A 17577-nucleotide genomic window follows, 5' to 3' on the forward strand; every position below is an offset into this window, starting at 1 on the left:
CTTAAAGCACATTATATAACATCAGCATTGACCTCATTGGCTGAGCTCACTTGTGTCATTGATACTACCTGCTCTGAATCCAAACTCTTTTCCCCTTTAAACGTGAGATTTCCAGTGTGTATTCTCCTTTTTATTGCTTTCATTTGCATATAAATTAAATCCATATTGTGCCTGCGAGGCAGACTATGCTAACTATGCAAACGATCCCTGGCTTTTCTTTGTTTTACAGATAAACCCTTGGCTTCCCTAAATGACAAGGTGGGATAGAGGGGGGGGTCCTCTCGATGTTTCATAATTGTATGAATTTTAAATACACTGTCATAAGATCCTCTTCCGCATTCACAGCAGGGAATTTGACTATCATTATAGTGTTCGAGCTGTGGGCTTGGCTGACCGTGAAGAGCCTTTTCACCTCCGTTCACACATGCAGGCCAGATGGCCAAACTGAATTTAGAGGCACATTAAGGCCTGCGCGCGTGTGTGTTTGTGTACTTGTGTGTAAATATCAAGAGAGTGCGTGTGTATGTGTGTGTGCGTGCTCGCGCGCACGTGGGTGTGTGGGGGTGTGGGCGGGTGTGTGTGTGCGTGTGTGTGTGCGGCGAGGGGGGTGTCTGCGCGCACGCACATGTCTTTTCCAATCAGAAACCTCCGAATTCATTGCTAATAATTGACATGACTTGAAGACAGCTCCAATGAATTCCATACACAGAAACATTTTTGAGAGCTTATATTGAATTAGATGCAAAAATAAAGATAATAAAAGAAAAAAGACGATTAATATTAATTAGTACGTTTAAGCGAACTGAAATAAAAATATTCACTTATGCTCCACGAATGGCTTTCAGTGAGCCACAAAAAATTACTTTAATTTTGCTGTCACTACCGCCCAGCACACAAACACACACACACACACACACACGCACACTCACACACACACGCACGCGCACGCACTACGGTTCTTCAGATATACTGCACTGACATGATAAGTGCATCTGCGCAATAACGACATCTGATATATATCCTATATTTTGAGTGACCCGCTAAGTAATTTCTCAAGGTTTGTAACTGCACTGAGGTATTTCTAATATTGTGGTCAAAACATGAATTGGCGCGTACGATCTGAATTTACAGCCTCACAATAATGAAAACTACTGTTAAATCCTTTGACAGTCGTTCAAAATTATTATTATTATTGGAAATGTATATTTGTTAAAACTGGTTTTGTATTGGACCATGTGCAGCGGTAGTAAATGTTAAGTGCAGTGGTGGTATTCATTTCCATTTAGGGAAAAAGAAAATCACTTTTGTTTCCTACTTTCCTATATAATAAGCCCTACTGATTTACAGGCGCAAAGCCCACTGGAGCAAATAAGCGACTGAAACACTGAGAAGTGTGAGATGAAATATCAATTATATTTCAAAAGCAGTCGAGTAACCCGTATAGAAACTAGCATGCAGCAAGTCCCTGTTTGTCATTACTGAAATCAATTAGAAACACAGAGCGGGCTTATTAAATTGCTGCTTTATAGGAAGAGCCCAACACTAGCTGCTTGAAATAATTAAAGGCGCCGAAAAAGCGGAGGGCCGTGAAGTGGATGGCGCTCCAGTGCCGAAGACTTCTGCAGGCTTGTTACCTCTTAATTACATCATATCATATCCACAATCATTTGTGTACGGACCACATTCCAATAGCAAGCATAATAAAAATAATTCAGATCACAGTTAATTGCGCCGAAGCCTGTCGGCAAATATTTCCGTTCCCTTTGATAATAATAATAATAATAATAACAATAATAATAATAACGATAAGAAAAATCATAATTATTACAGCACTATCGCTATTAATTTATCTAAGAATTACGTTTTGCTTCATTAATTAATTTTTTTAACCTCTTGTCAAAATTGTTAAGAAATAGAAAACACACACACACGCACGCACACACGCACATACACGCACCCCCCCACACATATATATATATATATATATATATATATATATATGTATATATATATATACACACACAAAAACACACAGGCCGCTCACATGTATATTTTACACTTTAAAAACGATGGTGATGGAATGTGATGGTGTACATGAATAAAATTAATTTGAATTATATTTGGTGACGGAGGGCGAAGAGGATAAATTATTTTTAAAACTTTATATATTTTGTCAATTAGGGACTAACTATCATACTTGAACCTGGGGTCTCATGATACATTATAGAGTTCCTTTCACACACAGTGGTTGTGTGTTTATTTCACCAACAAGGAAGTATAGCGCGTTTACGAACATCCGTTATTAAAATATACATTGTATTTATATTAGATATTGTATTTATTGTGTATACCGCGTGTACCACGTCAAATCTTGTCAATTGTAATACTTTATATTTCAGCTCTATAGCCCAAGCCATACAACGTATTGTTCACGGTCTTATAAGGCGAGTGTGTGCGTGTAAGTGTGTGAGAGAGGTGGAGTGTATTGGGGTGTGTGCGTGCGTGTGTGTGTGTGTGTTTAAATGGGCTTCATCTTGACGAGGATGCTGGCAACCTCCCGCTTCCTCTAATTGGTTCCGTCACATCGGTCTCCCTTCTAATTTTGGAGCACTATTGAAAATGAGTGCGGCGCGCACAATGAATAAACAGTCTTCAGCATTATTTTGGTTTTCTCCGCAAACATGGAGCCACACCACATCAACGCCCTTAGCCGCGTGAACTAAAAAAAAAGAAAAAAAAAAGAAAAAGAAAAACATGAAATAAGCCCAGCAAGTTCGCGTCTATCTCTCACTTTCTCTCTCTTTTCTTTTTAATTTTACATTTTGAATCCATACACGTGAACATATGAAAATCTTTGGCTTTTCTGAGTCTTCGATGTGTGAAGGAAACATGAAGGGGCACATTATGCTTCTTCAAAACAACCACTGGATGAGAGATGGGGGACCGCGGGGGGCGGGGTTCGGGGGATTAATTAAATATACTCGTATACCACATGATAACTGCAGCGGCTATATAAACCTTTAATAGCAACGATGTCCATATCGTAGTAATGCGCGCGCGCGTCTACTCGCTGTCCTCCTTCTCGTCCTGCACGGTGGTGGTCGAGTGGTTGTACAGTCCTTGAGCCATGAGCTGCAGCGCCAGGCCGTTCTTGTAGCCCGTGGCCTTTTTTATCTTGGCCCGCTTGTTCTGGAACCAGATTTTGATCTGGGACTCGTTCAGGTTGAGTTCTTGGGCCAGTGACTGTCTTCGCTGCTCTGTGATGTAGCGGTTGGCCTGGAATTCGGCTTTCAGTCTCTGAAGCTGCTCGGCCGTAAACGCCGTCCTGGGCCGCTTGTCCTCCTTGCTGCTCTTCTTCTTCTTCAGTTTGCGTGTCCTCGGCCCTGGTGTGGAAACAACAATGGCACGAACACGTAAATATCCACGTGTCATCCGAGAGTGTGTGAGCGATTGCTGCCAAAGCGGACGAGGAGCTGCCGGTGGAGCGGGCGCGAGCATCCCGGTAATAATGGGACGAGCAATGTAACTCCTCTTCACGTCCACTCAGAAAGGCACCTCAATTTGCGTGGAAACACTCATGTGCCTGTTGTTCGAATCGAGTGCAAAAGCAAAAAGGACCGACTGTCAGCCTTTATATGACAACTGAAAGACTTTGATTATGAAGGAGCTCGGCGCTTTCAATCTATAATTAAAAAAACGACTGTACTTCATTACCTGCTCTTGCAATTATTGACAGTCACATTTCAGCTTTGTTTCGAAAACACAAATCACCCACCAAAGTGACCTGTCACTGATTAAAAATATCGTCAAATGGACAAAACGGTGATAATAGAATGCCTTCAACACATCACAAAAATGAGAAGTTCGTCTATATGTATGCTTTCGAAATTAATGTAAACATTGTGTTTGAAATGAAAATTACAGATATCCGCTATACGTTCTGGGACTGTGTTTTTTTTCTTTTGGAAAAACACTGCAGACCTCCTGCATTAAATACGGGATGTAAACAAACAACAAACGTGGTTTTGTTTTGTAAGGTATATTTCGTTAAATAATAGTCAGTATATGTTACAAACAATTAAATAATAATCCAATGGAATTATATATATATATATATATATATATATATATATATATATATATATATATATATATATATACATATATATATTTGCAGCGTTGATATTGTGCTGCTCGAATGCAATAGCAACAATCGTTCATGACTTTTATATTCTTTTGAAATTATCTATTGATTTTAATTATTTTATGATTTGAGGACATTATTGTGCAGAGTAGTTAATTATAAAAAGTATTTTCAATTTTTTAAACTTTTAAGTTAATCAATGCAAGAAAATTGAATGAAAACGTTTTTTTCCCGATATTTGCAATGCATTGTATTGCTGACAAAATTGTACAGTAATATTATCTAATCTAACAGGAGACTGGACGCGCCTTTATTATCTAATTTCTATTTATATAAAATGTACTTGTGTGTTGTGATGGGCCGAGCTACGGTCACTAATTTGAAGCAAGTTTGGGTCAATAATGTAAAATAGCGGGCGCAGCATGTTTCCCCCAAAGCAGTGTCAGTAGAGAGTTGTGCAGTAATACAAGTCTTGTGATGACCAATAAGTGGATGAACCAAGTGATGTGTTGCCGCTGGGGGGCTTTCAGCGCCTTACCAGATGAGGGCCGGTCCGAGTAGCGCGTACAGTACACCCAGGCTGGCCACAACATGGGTTGCTGGTCCTTGGCCGCTGGCACAGACGCTCCATTGCCGCCGTTCATAACCACGATGGCCGAGGGGCTGTCAGCAAGTCTACCGCTGCCGTTGCTCGCCGCTTCGACCTGCTTGGACGAGTTCTGCTTGGAGGAGGGCGACGAAGACGACGAAGACGAGGACGGTGACGACGAGGCGCTGTCGCTGCTGCAGTTTGAGTCCAAGCAGAGGCTGCCAGCGTGCGGCCTCGCCGTCAGCGGGTTAATGTTTTCTCTGCCCGCCGTCTGGTTCCGCTCGCGGTAGCCCGGCTCCTTTTTGCAGCCGAAGTCTGGCCGCAGGATGTTGTCGATAAAAAAGTTGGTGGTTCTGTGAGCCTGCTGGGCGGCCTGGTGCGGAAGGATAATGGGAGGGGATGGCAGGTTCGGTGACAGCGACACGCTCTCGTCCTCAGTCGAGTCCCGGCCGCTGGTGGGCTCCTTTTGCTCTTCCATGGCTAGTGTCGGGGACAAATGTCGGCCTCTCCGCGACACACACTCCACTTGTTGCTCTCCCGCCCCTTTGTTATCCAATTTAGTCGCACCGCATGTAAAAAATAAATCTTTAGGGCCCGAGAGAAGCCAATCGCATAAATTCAAAGCATAAGCCGCAACGACAACATGCTTTCACTTAATAATTTTCCAAGAGATGGCATAGCGAGCGACTAGCTCCGAGTTCGAAACACTGGCAGCTTCGGCCCACTGCAGGCTAATATGTGTGGACTCTCCCCAAAGCGCTGTCGTCCTTCTCCGGTTCCGGTCTGCCTCTTACAACCCAGCAGCAGTGCAAGGGCAAGTACGCGCGTGAGGACCACCAATCGCATCGCGAGACCGTCCCTGTCACAACGCGCTTCGTCCAATCAGAGCGCAGCATTCCAGCGAGCTCGGACACGAGTTCTGCCAGCCTTGCGCTCACAGCGGCCGGCTCTAAGGCGCACTTGCACAGGACATATGCAGCAAAAAAACAAAAACAACGAACGAACACAACTTAAAATCTGGTCTGCATGCCACCTGACAACATTTACATTCCATTGCATTCCCGTTTATTGTACAAATCACGTTTTACCCCCAACTCCTCCCAGGAAAATAGTCCATATAAAAAGAGGAAAGAAAAAAAGAATAATTTTAGATAACCAAAACTAAAATGCTGAAATTAATTCTACAGGCCTACATACATCGATATATAAAGTTACATCAGAATATTTTATGATCACATGATGATCAATTATTTCATAGTTGATCACATATGGACCACCGTGGTTCTACTACGGACTTAATAACATGTTTACACATTCACAAGTCATTTCACAATAAAGATAAAGCTCGGTTTTAATATTTTATCACAGTAAATGTATTTAAAAATAACAGTGACAAATTTGAACTGTTATACAATTAAACAAGGTTTATGAAAAATATCTGCAGGGGGTCAACGTAATGTTTACAGACAGATAAACCCTAAAACAGCAATCTTATAGCTTCGATAATGGTCTTAACATGTCCGAGAAAAAGTTGCTTTCACGCACTAATTGGCGATTTGGAATAATAACATTATTAATAATCATAATAGCATGAAAGCGCGGACGTGTTGATGTTTAACGCAATGAAATCTTTATCCCACAGGCCGGAGTCGGAAGCCGTGGCTACTTAATTAAATTCCAATTAGGACAGTATCAGTATGCTGTTTAGTCGCAGCACCTTTTGTGCGCAAATGAGCACTCAGTCTGCTCTTATCTTGTGCTGCAAAGAGGGGCTGCTTGAGAGGGCCTGCAAAAGATAATTTATTGCTTTTAATTAGTCTTCATTCCGCCCGATCGGGCCGGTGTTCATCACCGGCAAAGGGCTGAATAAAAGCCCAGTGAAAAGCGCTGTCACCGGTCCCTGGCAGGGCCCTTAATCAAAGTGAAGCAGGGGCCCGCGTTACAAGCCACGTCATTTCCAAGGTGCTGATAAAGCTGGTTGAATAATAGCCGGGCCCCTCAGAGACACCATTTACAGAAATGACTTTATTGACGGCTTCACGTTGGTAATTCATTTTAGCTCTCATGTATTGGGAGTCAGATTTGTCGCCGTAATAGGATGATAAATGCACGGACGGACTTCAGCCTCGCTTTTATTGAGTAGCCTATATACTACACATACACCCACACACACGGGGAGGGGGAAGAAGCGTAATGGTCTTTGCGAAATGGCGCTGTCTCGAATTAACAATAATGCTGTGCTTTTATTTATGACACGCACATCAAGCACAAGTTGTCATCCATTTAGCCTAACTTAAATATTCAACATTACGCTAATTGTTTTGGTGCAAGTAATGTGACTGGCATCCCCAAAAAATAGAAAAAGAATAAAGAAAAACAAAAATACTCTCTTTGCTTCGCGTCTCCCATTTTGAAGAGGCTCACGTTGACTTGTGTGAAAAATAATATTTTACTGTCAGTGCAGTAGCCATATTTATAATACGAGCTCTGGTCGGGAAGGGAAAGTGAATCAAATTTATTTAGGCTTTCATTAAAATCAGAATAACAATCGCCTTCATTGTAATAGATGCGTGCTTGAAGAATACAGAATCGAAACAGACTTTCAAAATATGCGTTACAGAACTGATAGACGCAATATGCCGACGTCCATAAATCTATAGCTTTCATACAGTCTCAACACCTACTATTTGTTTCACTTCCAATTGGAAATTTCGTGTGTATATATATATCACATTTAATCTCGCCTGTCTGTGGAAATAAATACATGAAAACCACATCACCAGATGCACTTAATGTTTCAAGCCCTCAGACGACCAAACAACTGAGACGATCACAAAAGGGTGGATGTTCTCTTTGAGGGATTGTGCTGACACCGAGTGGTGGAAAGAGGAATCGTAGGAGCATTTTGACATTCCACTCTTGTTTAATTTAGTTTTGATCCTACGGCTGATGGGGGAATTGAATGCCCGCGGATGGATGGATAGATAGATAGATAGATAGAGAGTACCGAATACATTACAGAATACATTTGTAAATACGTTTACGGTGAGGAAACTTAATGACACGTTTCTGCAGTGAAAACATATTGAATGGGGGGAGAGAGCATTTGCAAGCCCTCTTCTGACATCTAACGTCAGAAGTGTAGAATGCATCTTGACTTGATTTTTTCTTTTCATGCAGAAAAGCCACCGTGATGCCTCCCCGGAATGTAATTGACGCGCTGTTTGTTACCGTGATTTATGAATGAACGTCTTAGACAAACTTGCTAGTTGAACACGCAGTCCATTTATTTCATCCACATTTTTCTTTGTAAACATTAAAATTCAGTAAGGGGATTAATCTCCCGTGCGCTTAAAGGGATGGTCCATTTTTTAATAACAAGCTCAATTTATGTATTTTTATACCAGGTATTACCTTTGGTTTTCAATTTTACCAATTCCATTTGGAGAAATCTGTACCAAAAGGAGTTTAAAAACACTTGCTGGTAATGAGCAGTATGGCCACACAACCCTTCCCTCCCTCCAAGTCTTGGTGGAGGTCACGGAAGGGACCAATCACAATTTGTCCATTAAAAAGCATTATCAATACTGCCCCAGAACGTATACTTACATCTCGACTTAAGTCCACTTCAACCTTAGGTGCAGTTGCTGTCACATCTCTTGTTTTCTTTCATCAGTCACCAAGACACCGATAGGCATTTTGTGAATGGAGCTTAATCGCTAATAGGTCATTACTGGTTACATTTAAATCTGTAAGTGTTCGCTTGATTTACCCCAAACCCCCCTGGACCCCCGAAGTCCACCTCTGTCGAGGTACTCTCTTCGTCACATATCCGAAAATGAGGCGCTTTCTCCAACTTTGACATCGAGAAGCAGACCTCCTGGGCTTGTATGTATCCGAAATGGATGCAGATGGACCAGCCCTCTCGCACAACGACGCTGTATCTTTAGCCGGACAAGATTAATGCATTCGCCACACTATGGCTGCATGGGTGACCGCGAGGAGGATCGGTGAACGCTACAACTGGAAGGCACGGGAGCTAGCGGGAGCTAATAGCCATAGTTGCCTGTCTGTCTATGGCAATATAACAAAACTTTAGCATCACTGAATGTCTGAAATCAACAACCAATTGCCACCAAACTTGCACATTCTTACTATTGTCCACTCCAACCTGTAAAAATTAAAAAAAATTAAAAATGATCACAATATGTTGCGAGAGTAATAGAGGCTCTTCCTCATGGGAGCTCACATTTGATGTCAATAAACCCAAAATATTGTGCAGCTGGCTTTTATATTCTCACAAGTTGAAATGGACAAGCGTGCGTGCATATGAATTTTGGCAGCAATCAAGCGCTGTTTCAGACACTAGGTGACAACAGAACATGGCATACCAAGCCGGGGAAAAAAACTATTACAATGTTTGCCTCCCTACTATGATGTAGACAGCCTGAAATGGGAAAAAAGAACCTTAAATCACAACAGATTTTGTGAATTTTTGCATTTTAATTTTTACACACAACCCTGGTATATAAGTGACAATGTTCAGCCCAATCAAGTCTCCCTTTATGGTGAAATATCAATGTGCATATTTAGATTCACTGTTTTTTTAACTGATTTCACTAGAGATGGGACGTTGAATACCGAGACAGTCAAATGAAACAGACTATTCGGAAAAGTGTATCAAAAGCTCGGATCAAATCTCTGTGATCATGTGCTCATGACATGTGTGGCTTCATGCACTCCATCAAGACACCGGATATTACATAACAGATTCAAATATTTTACACTGTGTCAAGCTGTCAACTGCTGAAAGGAGATGCCAAACGCTCGGCAACGTCACACATACGAGGTCCTAATGATGTGGTCTAATTTATAAGGCTTTTGAGCAGTAACGGCTCCAGGATTTTTTCTCTCCTAGGATGGTAGACTGGGAGGCCAAGAAAACTATCCATGAATGCATTATAGAATATCAAATAAAATGCTTAATTGGGACTGTAGTAATAGGTATTTAGGACTACATGTCCCATAATGCTTTGTATTGAAGTGTGGTGTGGAAGGGACTTCCGGGGAATGACTAAACAGTGTGTTAACAAGTACTCGCCGTGTCTCGTGTGATTATTATACATGGTGTCAGAAGTGGCGAACTGCAAGTCTTCACAATTATTGTCGGGTCAGTAAAGTGTAGTTGGCTGCCGGAAGACGTTTTTCGGGCAGTTGCAACGTAAATGACCGGCGTGGAAGACGACGGCAGGTAGCTTCGGCGTTAGCTGCTATTTTTGCCGCGTTGTTAGGATACGGCTCGGCACGGCGCGAAAAGAAAAAGTAAAGAGAGGAACTTCAAGCGGATGTCCTGGACGTTAAGAAACCAGGGATTCATCAGCTGGGATGGCGACAACAGTGCAGTTATCCCCCCCGGAGCCATTTGACTTTTCCTGTCCGTCAAGTTGGCCAAAGTGGATCAGAAGATTTGAAAGGTTTCGTATTGCAACTGCGTTGGATGGAAAAACTGATGAATATCAAGTAAACTCACTCCTGTATGCGATGGGAGACGCAGCTGATGACGTTTTAGCGGTTTTGCCGTTAAATTCTGAAGATAGGCAGCACTATGAAGCTGTTAAAGCAGCATTTGAAAACCACTACGTGGGAAAACACAACGTCATTTTTGAACGAGCACAATTCAACTCCAGACGTCAACAAGATGGCGAGCAGGCTGAGTCATTTATCACAGCAGTACACAAACTAGCAGAAAATTGTGGATTTGGAGTGCTTAAAGAGGAACTTATACGGGACCGGATTGTAGTTGGAATTAAGGACAAAAGACTGTCAGAACAGCTACAAATGGACTCAGAGTTAACACTGTCCAAAGCTATACAAAAAGTCAGGCAGAGTGAAACTGTGAAGATGCAGCAAACGATTTTACACAGCAGCTCTGCAGAGGACAATAGACTGAACGTGGACGCTATAAAGATAAACACAAAGAAAGGAAAATTTCAAACTAAGCAAGTTCCAAAGAAGGAGTGCAGCAGGTGTGGTCGCAAGAACAAACACTCTTGGAAAGATTGTCCAGCCCGAGAAGTACAGTGCAGAAAATGTCAGAAAAAAGGACATTTTGCTGTAGTTTGTCGCAGTAGTGAAGCTGTAGGGCTCAGGGAAGTCACAGAAAACCAAGATTATGCAGACAGCGAGGAATGTGTGTTCTTGGGCGAGATTGATGCAGTGAAGTCAAAGCCCTGGGTTGAAAAGGTCAAGTTAAATGGGGAAAATATTCAGTTTAAACTTGACACAGGGGCAGATGTTACTACCATGCCAGTGAGACTGTACAAACGTGAAAGGGATGGTAAACTACTCCCATCTAAAAAGAAACTTCTTGGGCCAGCTCGTTACCCACTTGAAGCGAAGGGCTGCTTTAGGGCACAGTTGGCAGCAAAAGGTCGTTGCACATCTCAAGACGTCTACCTAGTTTCAGGTTTAGTCCAGCCACTGTTAGGTAGACCAGCTTGTGAGGCATTGGGGTTAGTTTACAGAGTGGACACAGTCAAAGACACTGAGATAGATTTTAGGGCAGCATACCCAACAGTGTTTAGGGGTTTGGGCAAGTTGAAGGAGCCTTATCGCATTGAGCTAGAGCAGGGAGCCATACCTGTTGCTCTTTCCGCCCCACGGCGTGTTCCTCTTCCCCTCCGGGATGCAGTCAGGGAAGAAATAATGAGGATGGAAGAAATGGGAGTTATTTCAAAAATAACTGAGCCGACAGAATGGTGTTCTGGCATTGTTTTTGTCCCCAGACCAGGAAACAAGTCACCCAGAATATGCGTGGATCTTACCCCCCTGAATAACTTTGTGAAAAGAGAACGGCATATTCTTCCTGCAGTGGATCAGTCTCTTGCTATGATGAAAGATGCCAAAGTGTTTACAAAGTTGGATGCTCGCTCTGGATTTTGGCAAGTCCCGCTCGCTTTGGAGTCACGGCCACTCACAACTTTCATCACGCCGTTTGGGAGGTACCATTTTAACCGCCTTCCTTTTGGCATAGCATCGGCACCAGAGCATTTCCAAAGGAGGATGTCGCAGATGCTGGAAGAGTTGGATGGAGTAATCTGTCATGCTGATGATGTGCTTGTATATGGCAGAGATAGGCAAGAGCATGACCAGAGATTGCATCGTGTGCTCCAAACCTTCCAGAAGGAGGGCCTCACTCTTAATGAAAAGTGTGAGTTCGCTAAAAGCGAGATCTTGTTTGTTGGACACAAGGTTTCACATAAAGGCATCGAGGCTGACCCGCAAAAGGTGAAGGCTATCCAGCAGCTCCCACAGCCAAAATGTGTGGAAGATGTGCGACGTCTCATGGGCATGGCAAACTACCTCGCCAAGTTCATGCCACAGTTGGCTACCACAACTACACCGCTTAAGGAGCTGCAAAAGGGGAGAAATGAATGGATTTGGGCTGAGCCACAGGAAACGGCGTTCCAGAAGCTTAAGGAGATTCTAAGCTCTCCTGAGGTGCTCGCTCAGTACTCCAATACAGCAGAAACAAGAGTTGCTGCAGATGCATCACCTTTTGGTATTGGAGCTGTACTCACACAAAAACAGTCAGACGACACATGGCGTCCAGTGACATACATTTCAAGAGGACTAACAGACACTGAGAGGCGCTATGCGCAGATTGAAAAAGAAGCGCTTGCTGTCACGTGGGCGTGTGAAAGACTTTCATCTTATCTTATGGGGCTACAATTCACTCTGGTAACAGACCACAAACCCCTTGTCCCTCTTTTGAGCACAAGAGGATTGGATGACCTTCCACCGCGCATCTTACGATTCAGGCTTAGATTGCTGCGCTTTACCTTCAAGATCATCCATGTTCCGGGAAAAACCCTAGACACAGCTGACGCGCTGTCACGCGCTCCAGTTGGAGGTCCGCCCTCTGCAGGAGATCTACAGTTGGAAAAGGACGTGGAGGTTTTCGTGGACACTCTTGTTAGCTGTCTTCCAGCTACGGACAAAAGGCTGGAAGAGATAAGGTCCGCACAGGAAAAAGATGAGCTGTGCCGGAAAATAAGGGACTATTGCGGTGTCGGTTGGCCAGAGAAATGCAAGCTAGACCCAGAGCTGAAAGTGTACTGGCAACACAGGATGGACTTAAATGTGTGTCGCAGTCTTCTCATGAAAGGAGAAAGACTTTGGATCCCACCACTTTTGAGAGCGGACATTCTGCAACGTCTGCATGTAGGCCATCAAGGAATTTCCAAATGCAGAGCAAGAGCCAAGGAATCTGTATGGTGGCCCGGCATCTCGGTACAGATAGACAAAGTGGTGGGTGATTGTGATACATGCAGAAAATACAGAATACAGAACCGGGAACCATTGTTAACCACTCCACTTCCGGACCGCCCGTGGCAGAAGGTTGGAATGGATCTGTTCGAATGGTCAAAAAAGCATTATGTTTTGATTGTTGACTTTTTCTCGAGGTACATTGAAGTTGCACAACTCAAACATATGACCGCAGATGTCACTATCAAGGCTGTCAAGGAGGCCTTTGCTCGACACGGAACTCCAGAGACGGTGATATCGGATAACGGACCACAGTTTTCATCTGAGCAGTTTAAACAGTTCGCGAAAGAGTTCCAGTTCACCCATGTCACGAGCAGCCCCCATTACCCCCAAGCCAATGGAGAGGCCGAACGTGCAGTCCGCACAGTCAAGGAGCTGTGGAAAAAAGATATGGATCTTCATAGGGCGCTGCTGGCATACAGGGCCACCCCTCTGGAACACGGGTTCTCGCCTGCTCAGCTGTTAATGGGAAGAAACCTGCGCACGACCTTGCCTCAATTTACTACCAAACTGGATCCCAAGTGGCCGGACTGGCTGGCTTTTCGGAAGAAGGAGGAAGAGCGGAGGCGTGAGCAGGAAAAACACTACAATCGGAGACACCGGACACGACCACTCTCACAACTAACAACGGGACAGAAAGTTTGGATTACATCGGAAGCATCTTCAGGCGAAGTACTTGGACCTGCCAACACTCCCAGATCCTACATGGTAGAGACTGACAGGGGGATTCTCAGGAGAAACCGAAGTCACCTTCGACCTACAGGGACTATTACGAGGTTCGGTCGTGTCGTGAGGCCTCGTGATAGATTGGATTTGTGAATGATGCTGATTGTTCATTTAAATGGAAAGCAAGTAGTTTAAAATGCTGTTCAGAAGAATAACAAGAAAAAAATAATATGGTGTTTCTGTCAATGTTTAGAACAGAAAGAAAATGTTTACATTACTTTAATGGTTATGCAAATTATGCCTGTTTACTTGTAGGATTACGTTCAACTAAAAGGAGGAGGTGTAGTAATAGGTATTTAGGACTACATGTCCCATAATGCTTTGTATTGAAGTGTGGTGTGGAAGGGACTTCCGGGGAATGACTAAACAGTGTGTTAACAAGTACTCGCCGTGTCTCGTGTGATTATTATACAGGGACTAACACAGATTATTACCCCCCTATTAATTTGTGTCGAAACGGTCCAGCAATGACGTTCCTGCTGCTGAATGCGGGGTCAGGGGGTGACAGGGGCGTGGGGAGAAGCTAATCCTTTCTTTTACAATACTGTAATTTGTCCAGCAGATGTCAGTGTCGAGCTGTTGCAATAAGACAATTCAATCAAGACTGCTCAACTTTATATGCTTTTTTTTCTGAGATTAATCCAAACCACCATGACCAATGACATTATATATTTAACTGACATTTAATACTGACTATACATTCAGACCCGAGGTTAAACTACTAAGTGGCACCTGACAAACAAAACGATTGTATCTTTTCCTTATTTGTAACAACAATTATTTGTTGAGGCTCACTTGAGATAAATGCCATTGGAAACGTATAAATATTTCTTTCTGCTCCCTTAAACATTGAAATACTATCAATGTACAGAGGACAAGTCTATCGGTCTTCTTTTCCAATTATCGTCACAGAGGTCGTTGACGTGTTTGGAGCCTATCCCATCTGATTTAGGGTGCGAGGCAGGGTACACCCTGGACTGGTCACCAACGAATCCCAGACACATGTATTCAAACTACCTTTAACACTCACATTCACACCTAAGGACAATTTAGCCTTAGTATGCAGTGCATGTTTTTGGAATGTGGGAGGAAACCGCAGTAGAGAAAATCTCCACACACATGGGAAGAAAATGCAAACTCCTCAAAGGAGGGCCGGATACGGATCTGCTCACCACTCATACAATGTGCCGCCTTAGAGGATAAGTTAGCAAACTAAATGTTAATTAATATTCGCAGAGTTTCCAGTCGCTCTCTGTCTGACTGGCCCTCTTCAAGGTCCAGGCTCTATCCAGTAATAATACATGAAGGGCTCTTCATGCTCATCCATTAATCAGGAGGGAAGCCAAGGGCTGATCTTTGGCCTTCACACGCGCACACACACCCTAACCTATCATCAATATTTAAACTGATATTAATGCAGATAAATAATTAAGATTTGGGGGAACCTTTTTTGAGTCCTAATGAGACATAGGTGACAGATTACCCCCACCCCCCTCTCATTTTATTGTGTCTTGCTGGGGAAGTTTGTTGAAGCTTGATCGGAAGATAAACGCTTAAGCCTGGTAAGTATTCAATCAATGCAGAAACTTTCCTGGACTTTAATGTAAACTTGCACACACAGCCAATGTGGTTTTTAATCCAGACAACAAGATCATATGCAGGATCAATTAGTCTGAAAGTGATTGACCAAGGCTGCTTGTTGGATTGTTTGAAATTGAAATTTCTTTGAACAATGGGCAACCTGCAGAAACCTAACAAGCTGAAACCCTGCAAGTGTTTTTTCTTGTGTGACATTTTCAGAAGAAATGCTGGACTACATGCAAGCAGTCAAACTGGATGATGCTTTTTGCAAATGTTTTTGAGGTGTGTCCATTTCTCTCCAATAAACAATATAACTGGGACTGAAAAGCTCAACTCAATAGTTCATTGGAACATAACTAATGCAGTGAATGAACTACTACAGTGGCCATCCTGTATAACAGATTGAATCTTCATGAATGCACCAAGGAAATGACAATATTTAAAAACTGCCGCCCCCCCATTTACCTATTAACATCACTTTGCCAAAATACATTTTTCACATCACAACAAACAACAACAAAAAAATCTCTTGCTCTGTACTTCTGTAAAATTTTACTTTAATATGTAAATTTGAATTCACTGCTATTGTAGTACACTCACCTGACTTGTGTGCGGTTCCTACTCAACGTGTGTGTCTGGTTGTTTGTCTCTGTTTGTGCCCTGCGACCAGTTCAAGGAGTAGTCTGCCTTTTTGCCCAAAGGCTGCTGGAATTGGCTCCAACAACCTGTACAGGGTAAGCGGTAAAGCATTTCCATAAAAATAAATGACGGCGGAAGCTGCTGGCCTGGCTACATAGTCCCATGCACTTTCTGACAAAAATGGCATATCTGATAAGGAAAAAATACCTGCATGTATGAGTCATTTAATGAACCAATGTACAGAACAATATTTTAAGAGATTCTAATTCTCAAATACATACTGTATAAAACAAAAACAAAAAGGCTTTGAGCAAACAAAAAATAATATTGTGATTTTTTCCCCTCCTACTGCACAGAATGCTCTCTTGGAAAAAGAAATCACATTCTAACATTTACAAAACAGTCGGACAGCAAACCAACATTAAAGGGGGAGTCAAAAATTCTTTGCAATAAAATATTCTAAGCACCTTCACTAGTCTAAACATGGCATTCTGATTAATTGTGTTTGTGCAATATGAATGAAGCATAAAATCCCCTCATTTTTAGCCATCTTCCGGGTGTCCATTTTGTCACTTCTGTCGCCTGTTTTCTGAAGCAGAGCCACGATTGGTCATTACCTGAGCCCTGAGTAACAGCCATGTAATTTTCAGTGGACAGAAGTGACAAAATGGTCGCCCCCTGAGATGACTAAAAACGGTTGGATTTTACTGCTGAACCCATATTAGGCAAAAGAAATATTAATCTGAATGCCATGTTTCGATGAATGTGCCTGCCAAGAACATATTGCTGTGAAGGAAATTTCGGGGTTAACTTCCCCTTTTGCAATAATTCATTCTGTGCAAGTTTTCACCAAAAATTACTCGCAAGTTTTAATAATGTTTCTCCTTCACGTCATTCAGAAAATTAATAGGCTGGCTAACTCACCTGTCATAAAGGGAACTATTTTCATACCCATTTTTATGCCAAATCTGTCTGCCTAGACCTGGATCAAATACATCAATGTATGACACCATCTGGGCTCCCATTTCAGCCTGCTTATAGGTGGTCTAAAATTTAGTCTACTGCCGGTTCGCCTCACGGTACAAAGCGTGGTCGAACCAAATTCACAAACAAGTTAACTAGACTTGCCCCAGCAAGAAAATGGTGATGTGCCCATTCTTACATTGATTAGTCTATGCTTTGGGATCAAATTATCAGGTCTGTAGAGGATGTGGCAGTTTTGTGCAACGGAACGCCCAAGTGAGGTGCATCGCAGGGCCTAACATGCGCCGGCACCAAAATGATGATTTGATCTTTTTTCGGCTGAGCGCTATTAAAAAAATAGAAATAATAATCTGCTGTTTAGTTCACCTGAAAAGCACTCATTTCTTGACCTAATGCGGGTCCTGGCAAGATGCCAGGACAAGCTTGCGCTTCTTCTCTGATGTACAAGAGTTGGAGGCGCTGTCGAGCAATGTGTGCCATCTAAAGTTGAACACGGTTATTACAACTTAAGACTGCTCAGCTATAGTAAACATTTTTACATTCAAATATTTATATAGGGCCACCCCGAGCGTGAACGCTGGCGGGT

At 42.7% G+C, this 17577-nt stretch overlaps 1 protein-coding gene across 1 annotated transcript; it reads right to left on the reverse strand.

Moving 5' to 3' along the window:
* Positions 1 to 2941: 2941 nt before the first annotated feature.
* Positions 2942 to 5488, reverse strand: en1b (engrailed homeobox 1b). The gene is made up of 2 exons (XM_088291179.1): positions 4683 to 5488; positions 2942 to 3383 (listed from the first exon to the last, which is right to left on the reverse strand). Exons 1-2 carry the CDS (start codon positions 5209 to 5211, stop codon positions 3064 to 3066), a joined length of 849 nt encoding a protein of 282 aa, XP_088147305.1. The 5' UTR covers positions 5212 to 5488; the 3' UTR covers positions 2942 to 3063.
* Positions 5489 to 17577: the final 12089 nt, after the last annotated feature.

The sequence above is a fragment of the Idiotropiscis lumnitzeri genome, chromosome 3 (assembly GCF_059441095.1).
Source record: "Idiotropiscis lumnitzeri isolate Australia: NSW breed Sydney's pygmy pipehorse chromosome 3, RoL_Ilum_1.0, whole genome shotgun sequence".
NCBI classification, from domain to species: Eukaryota; Metazoa; Chordata; class Actinopteri; order Syngnathiformes; family Syngnathidae; genus Idiotropiscis; species Idiotropiscis lumnitzeri.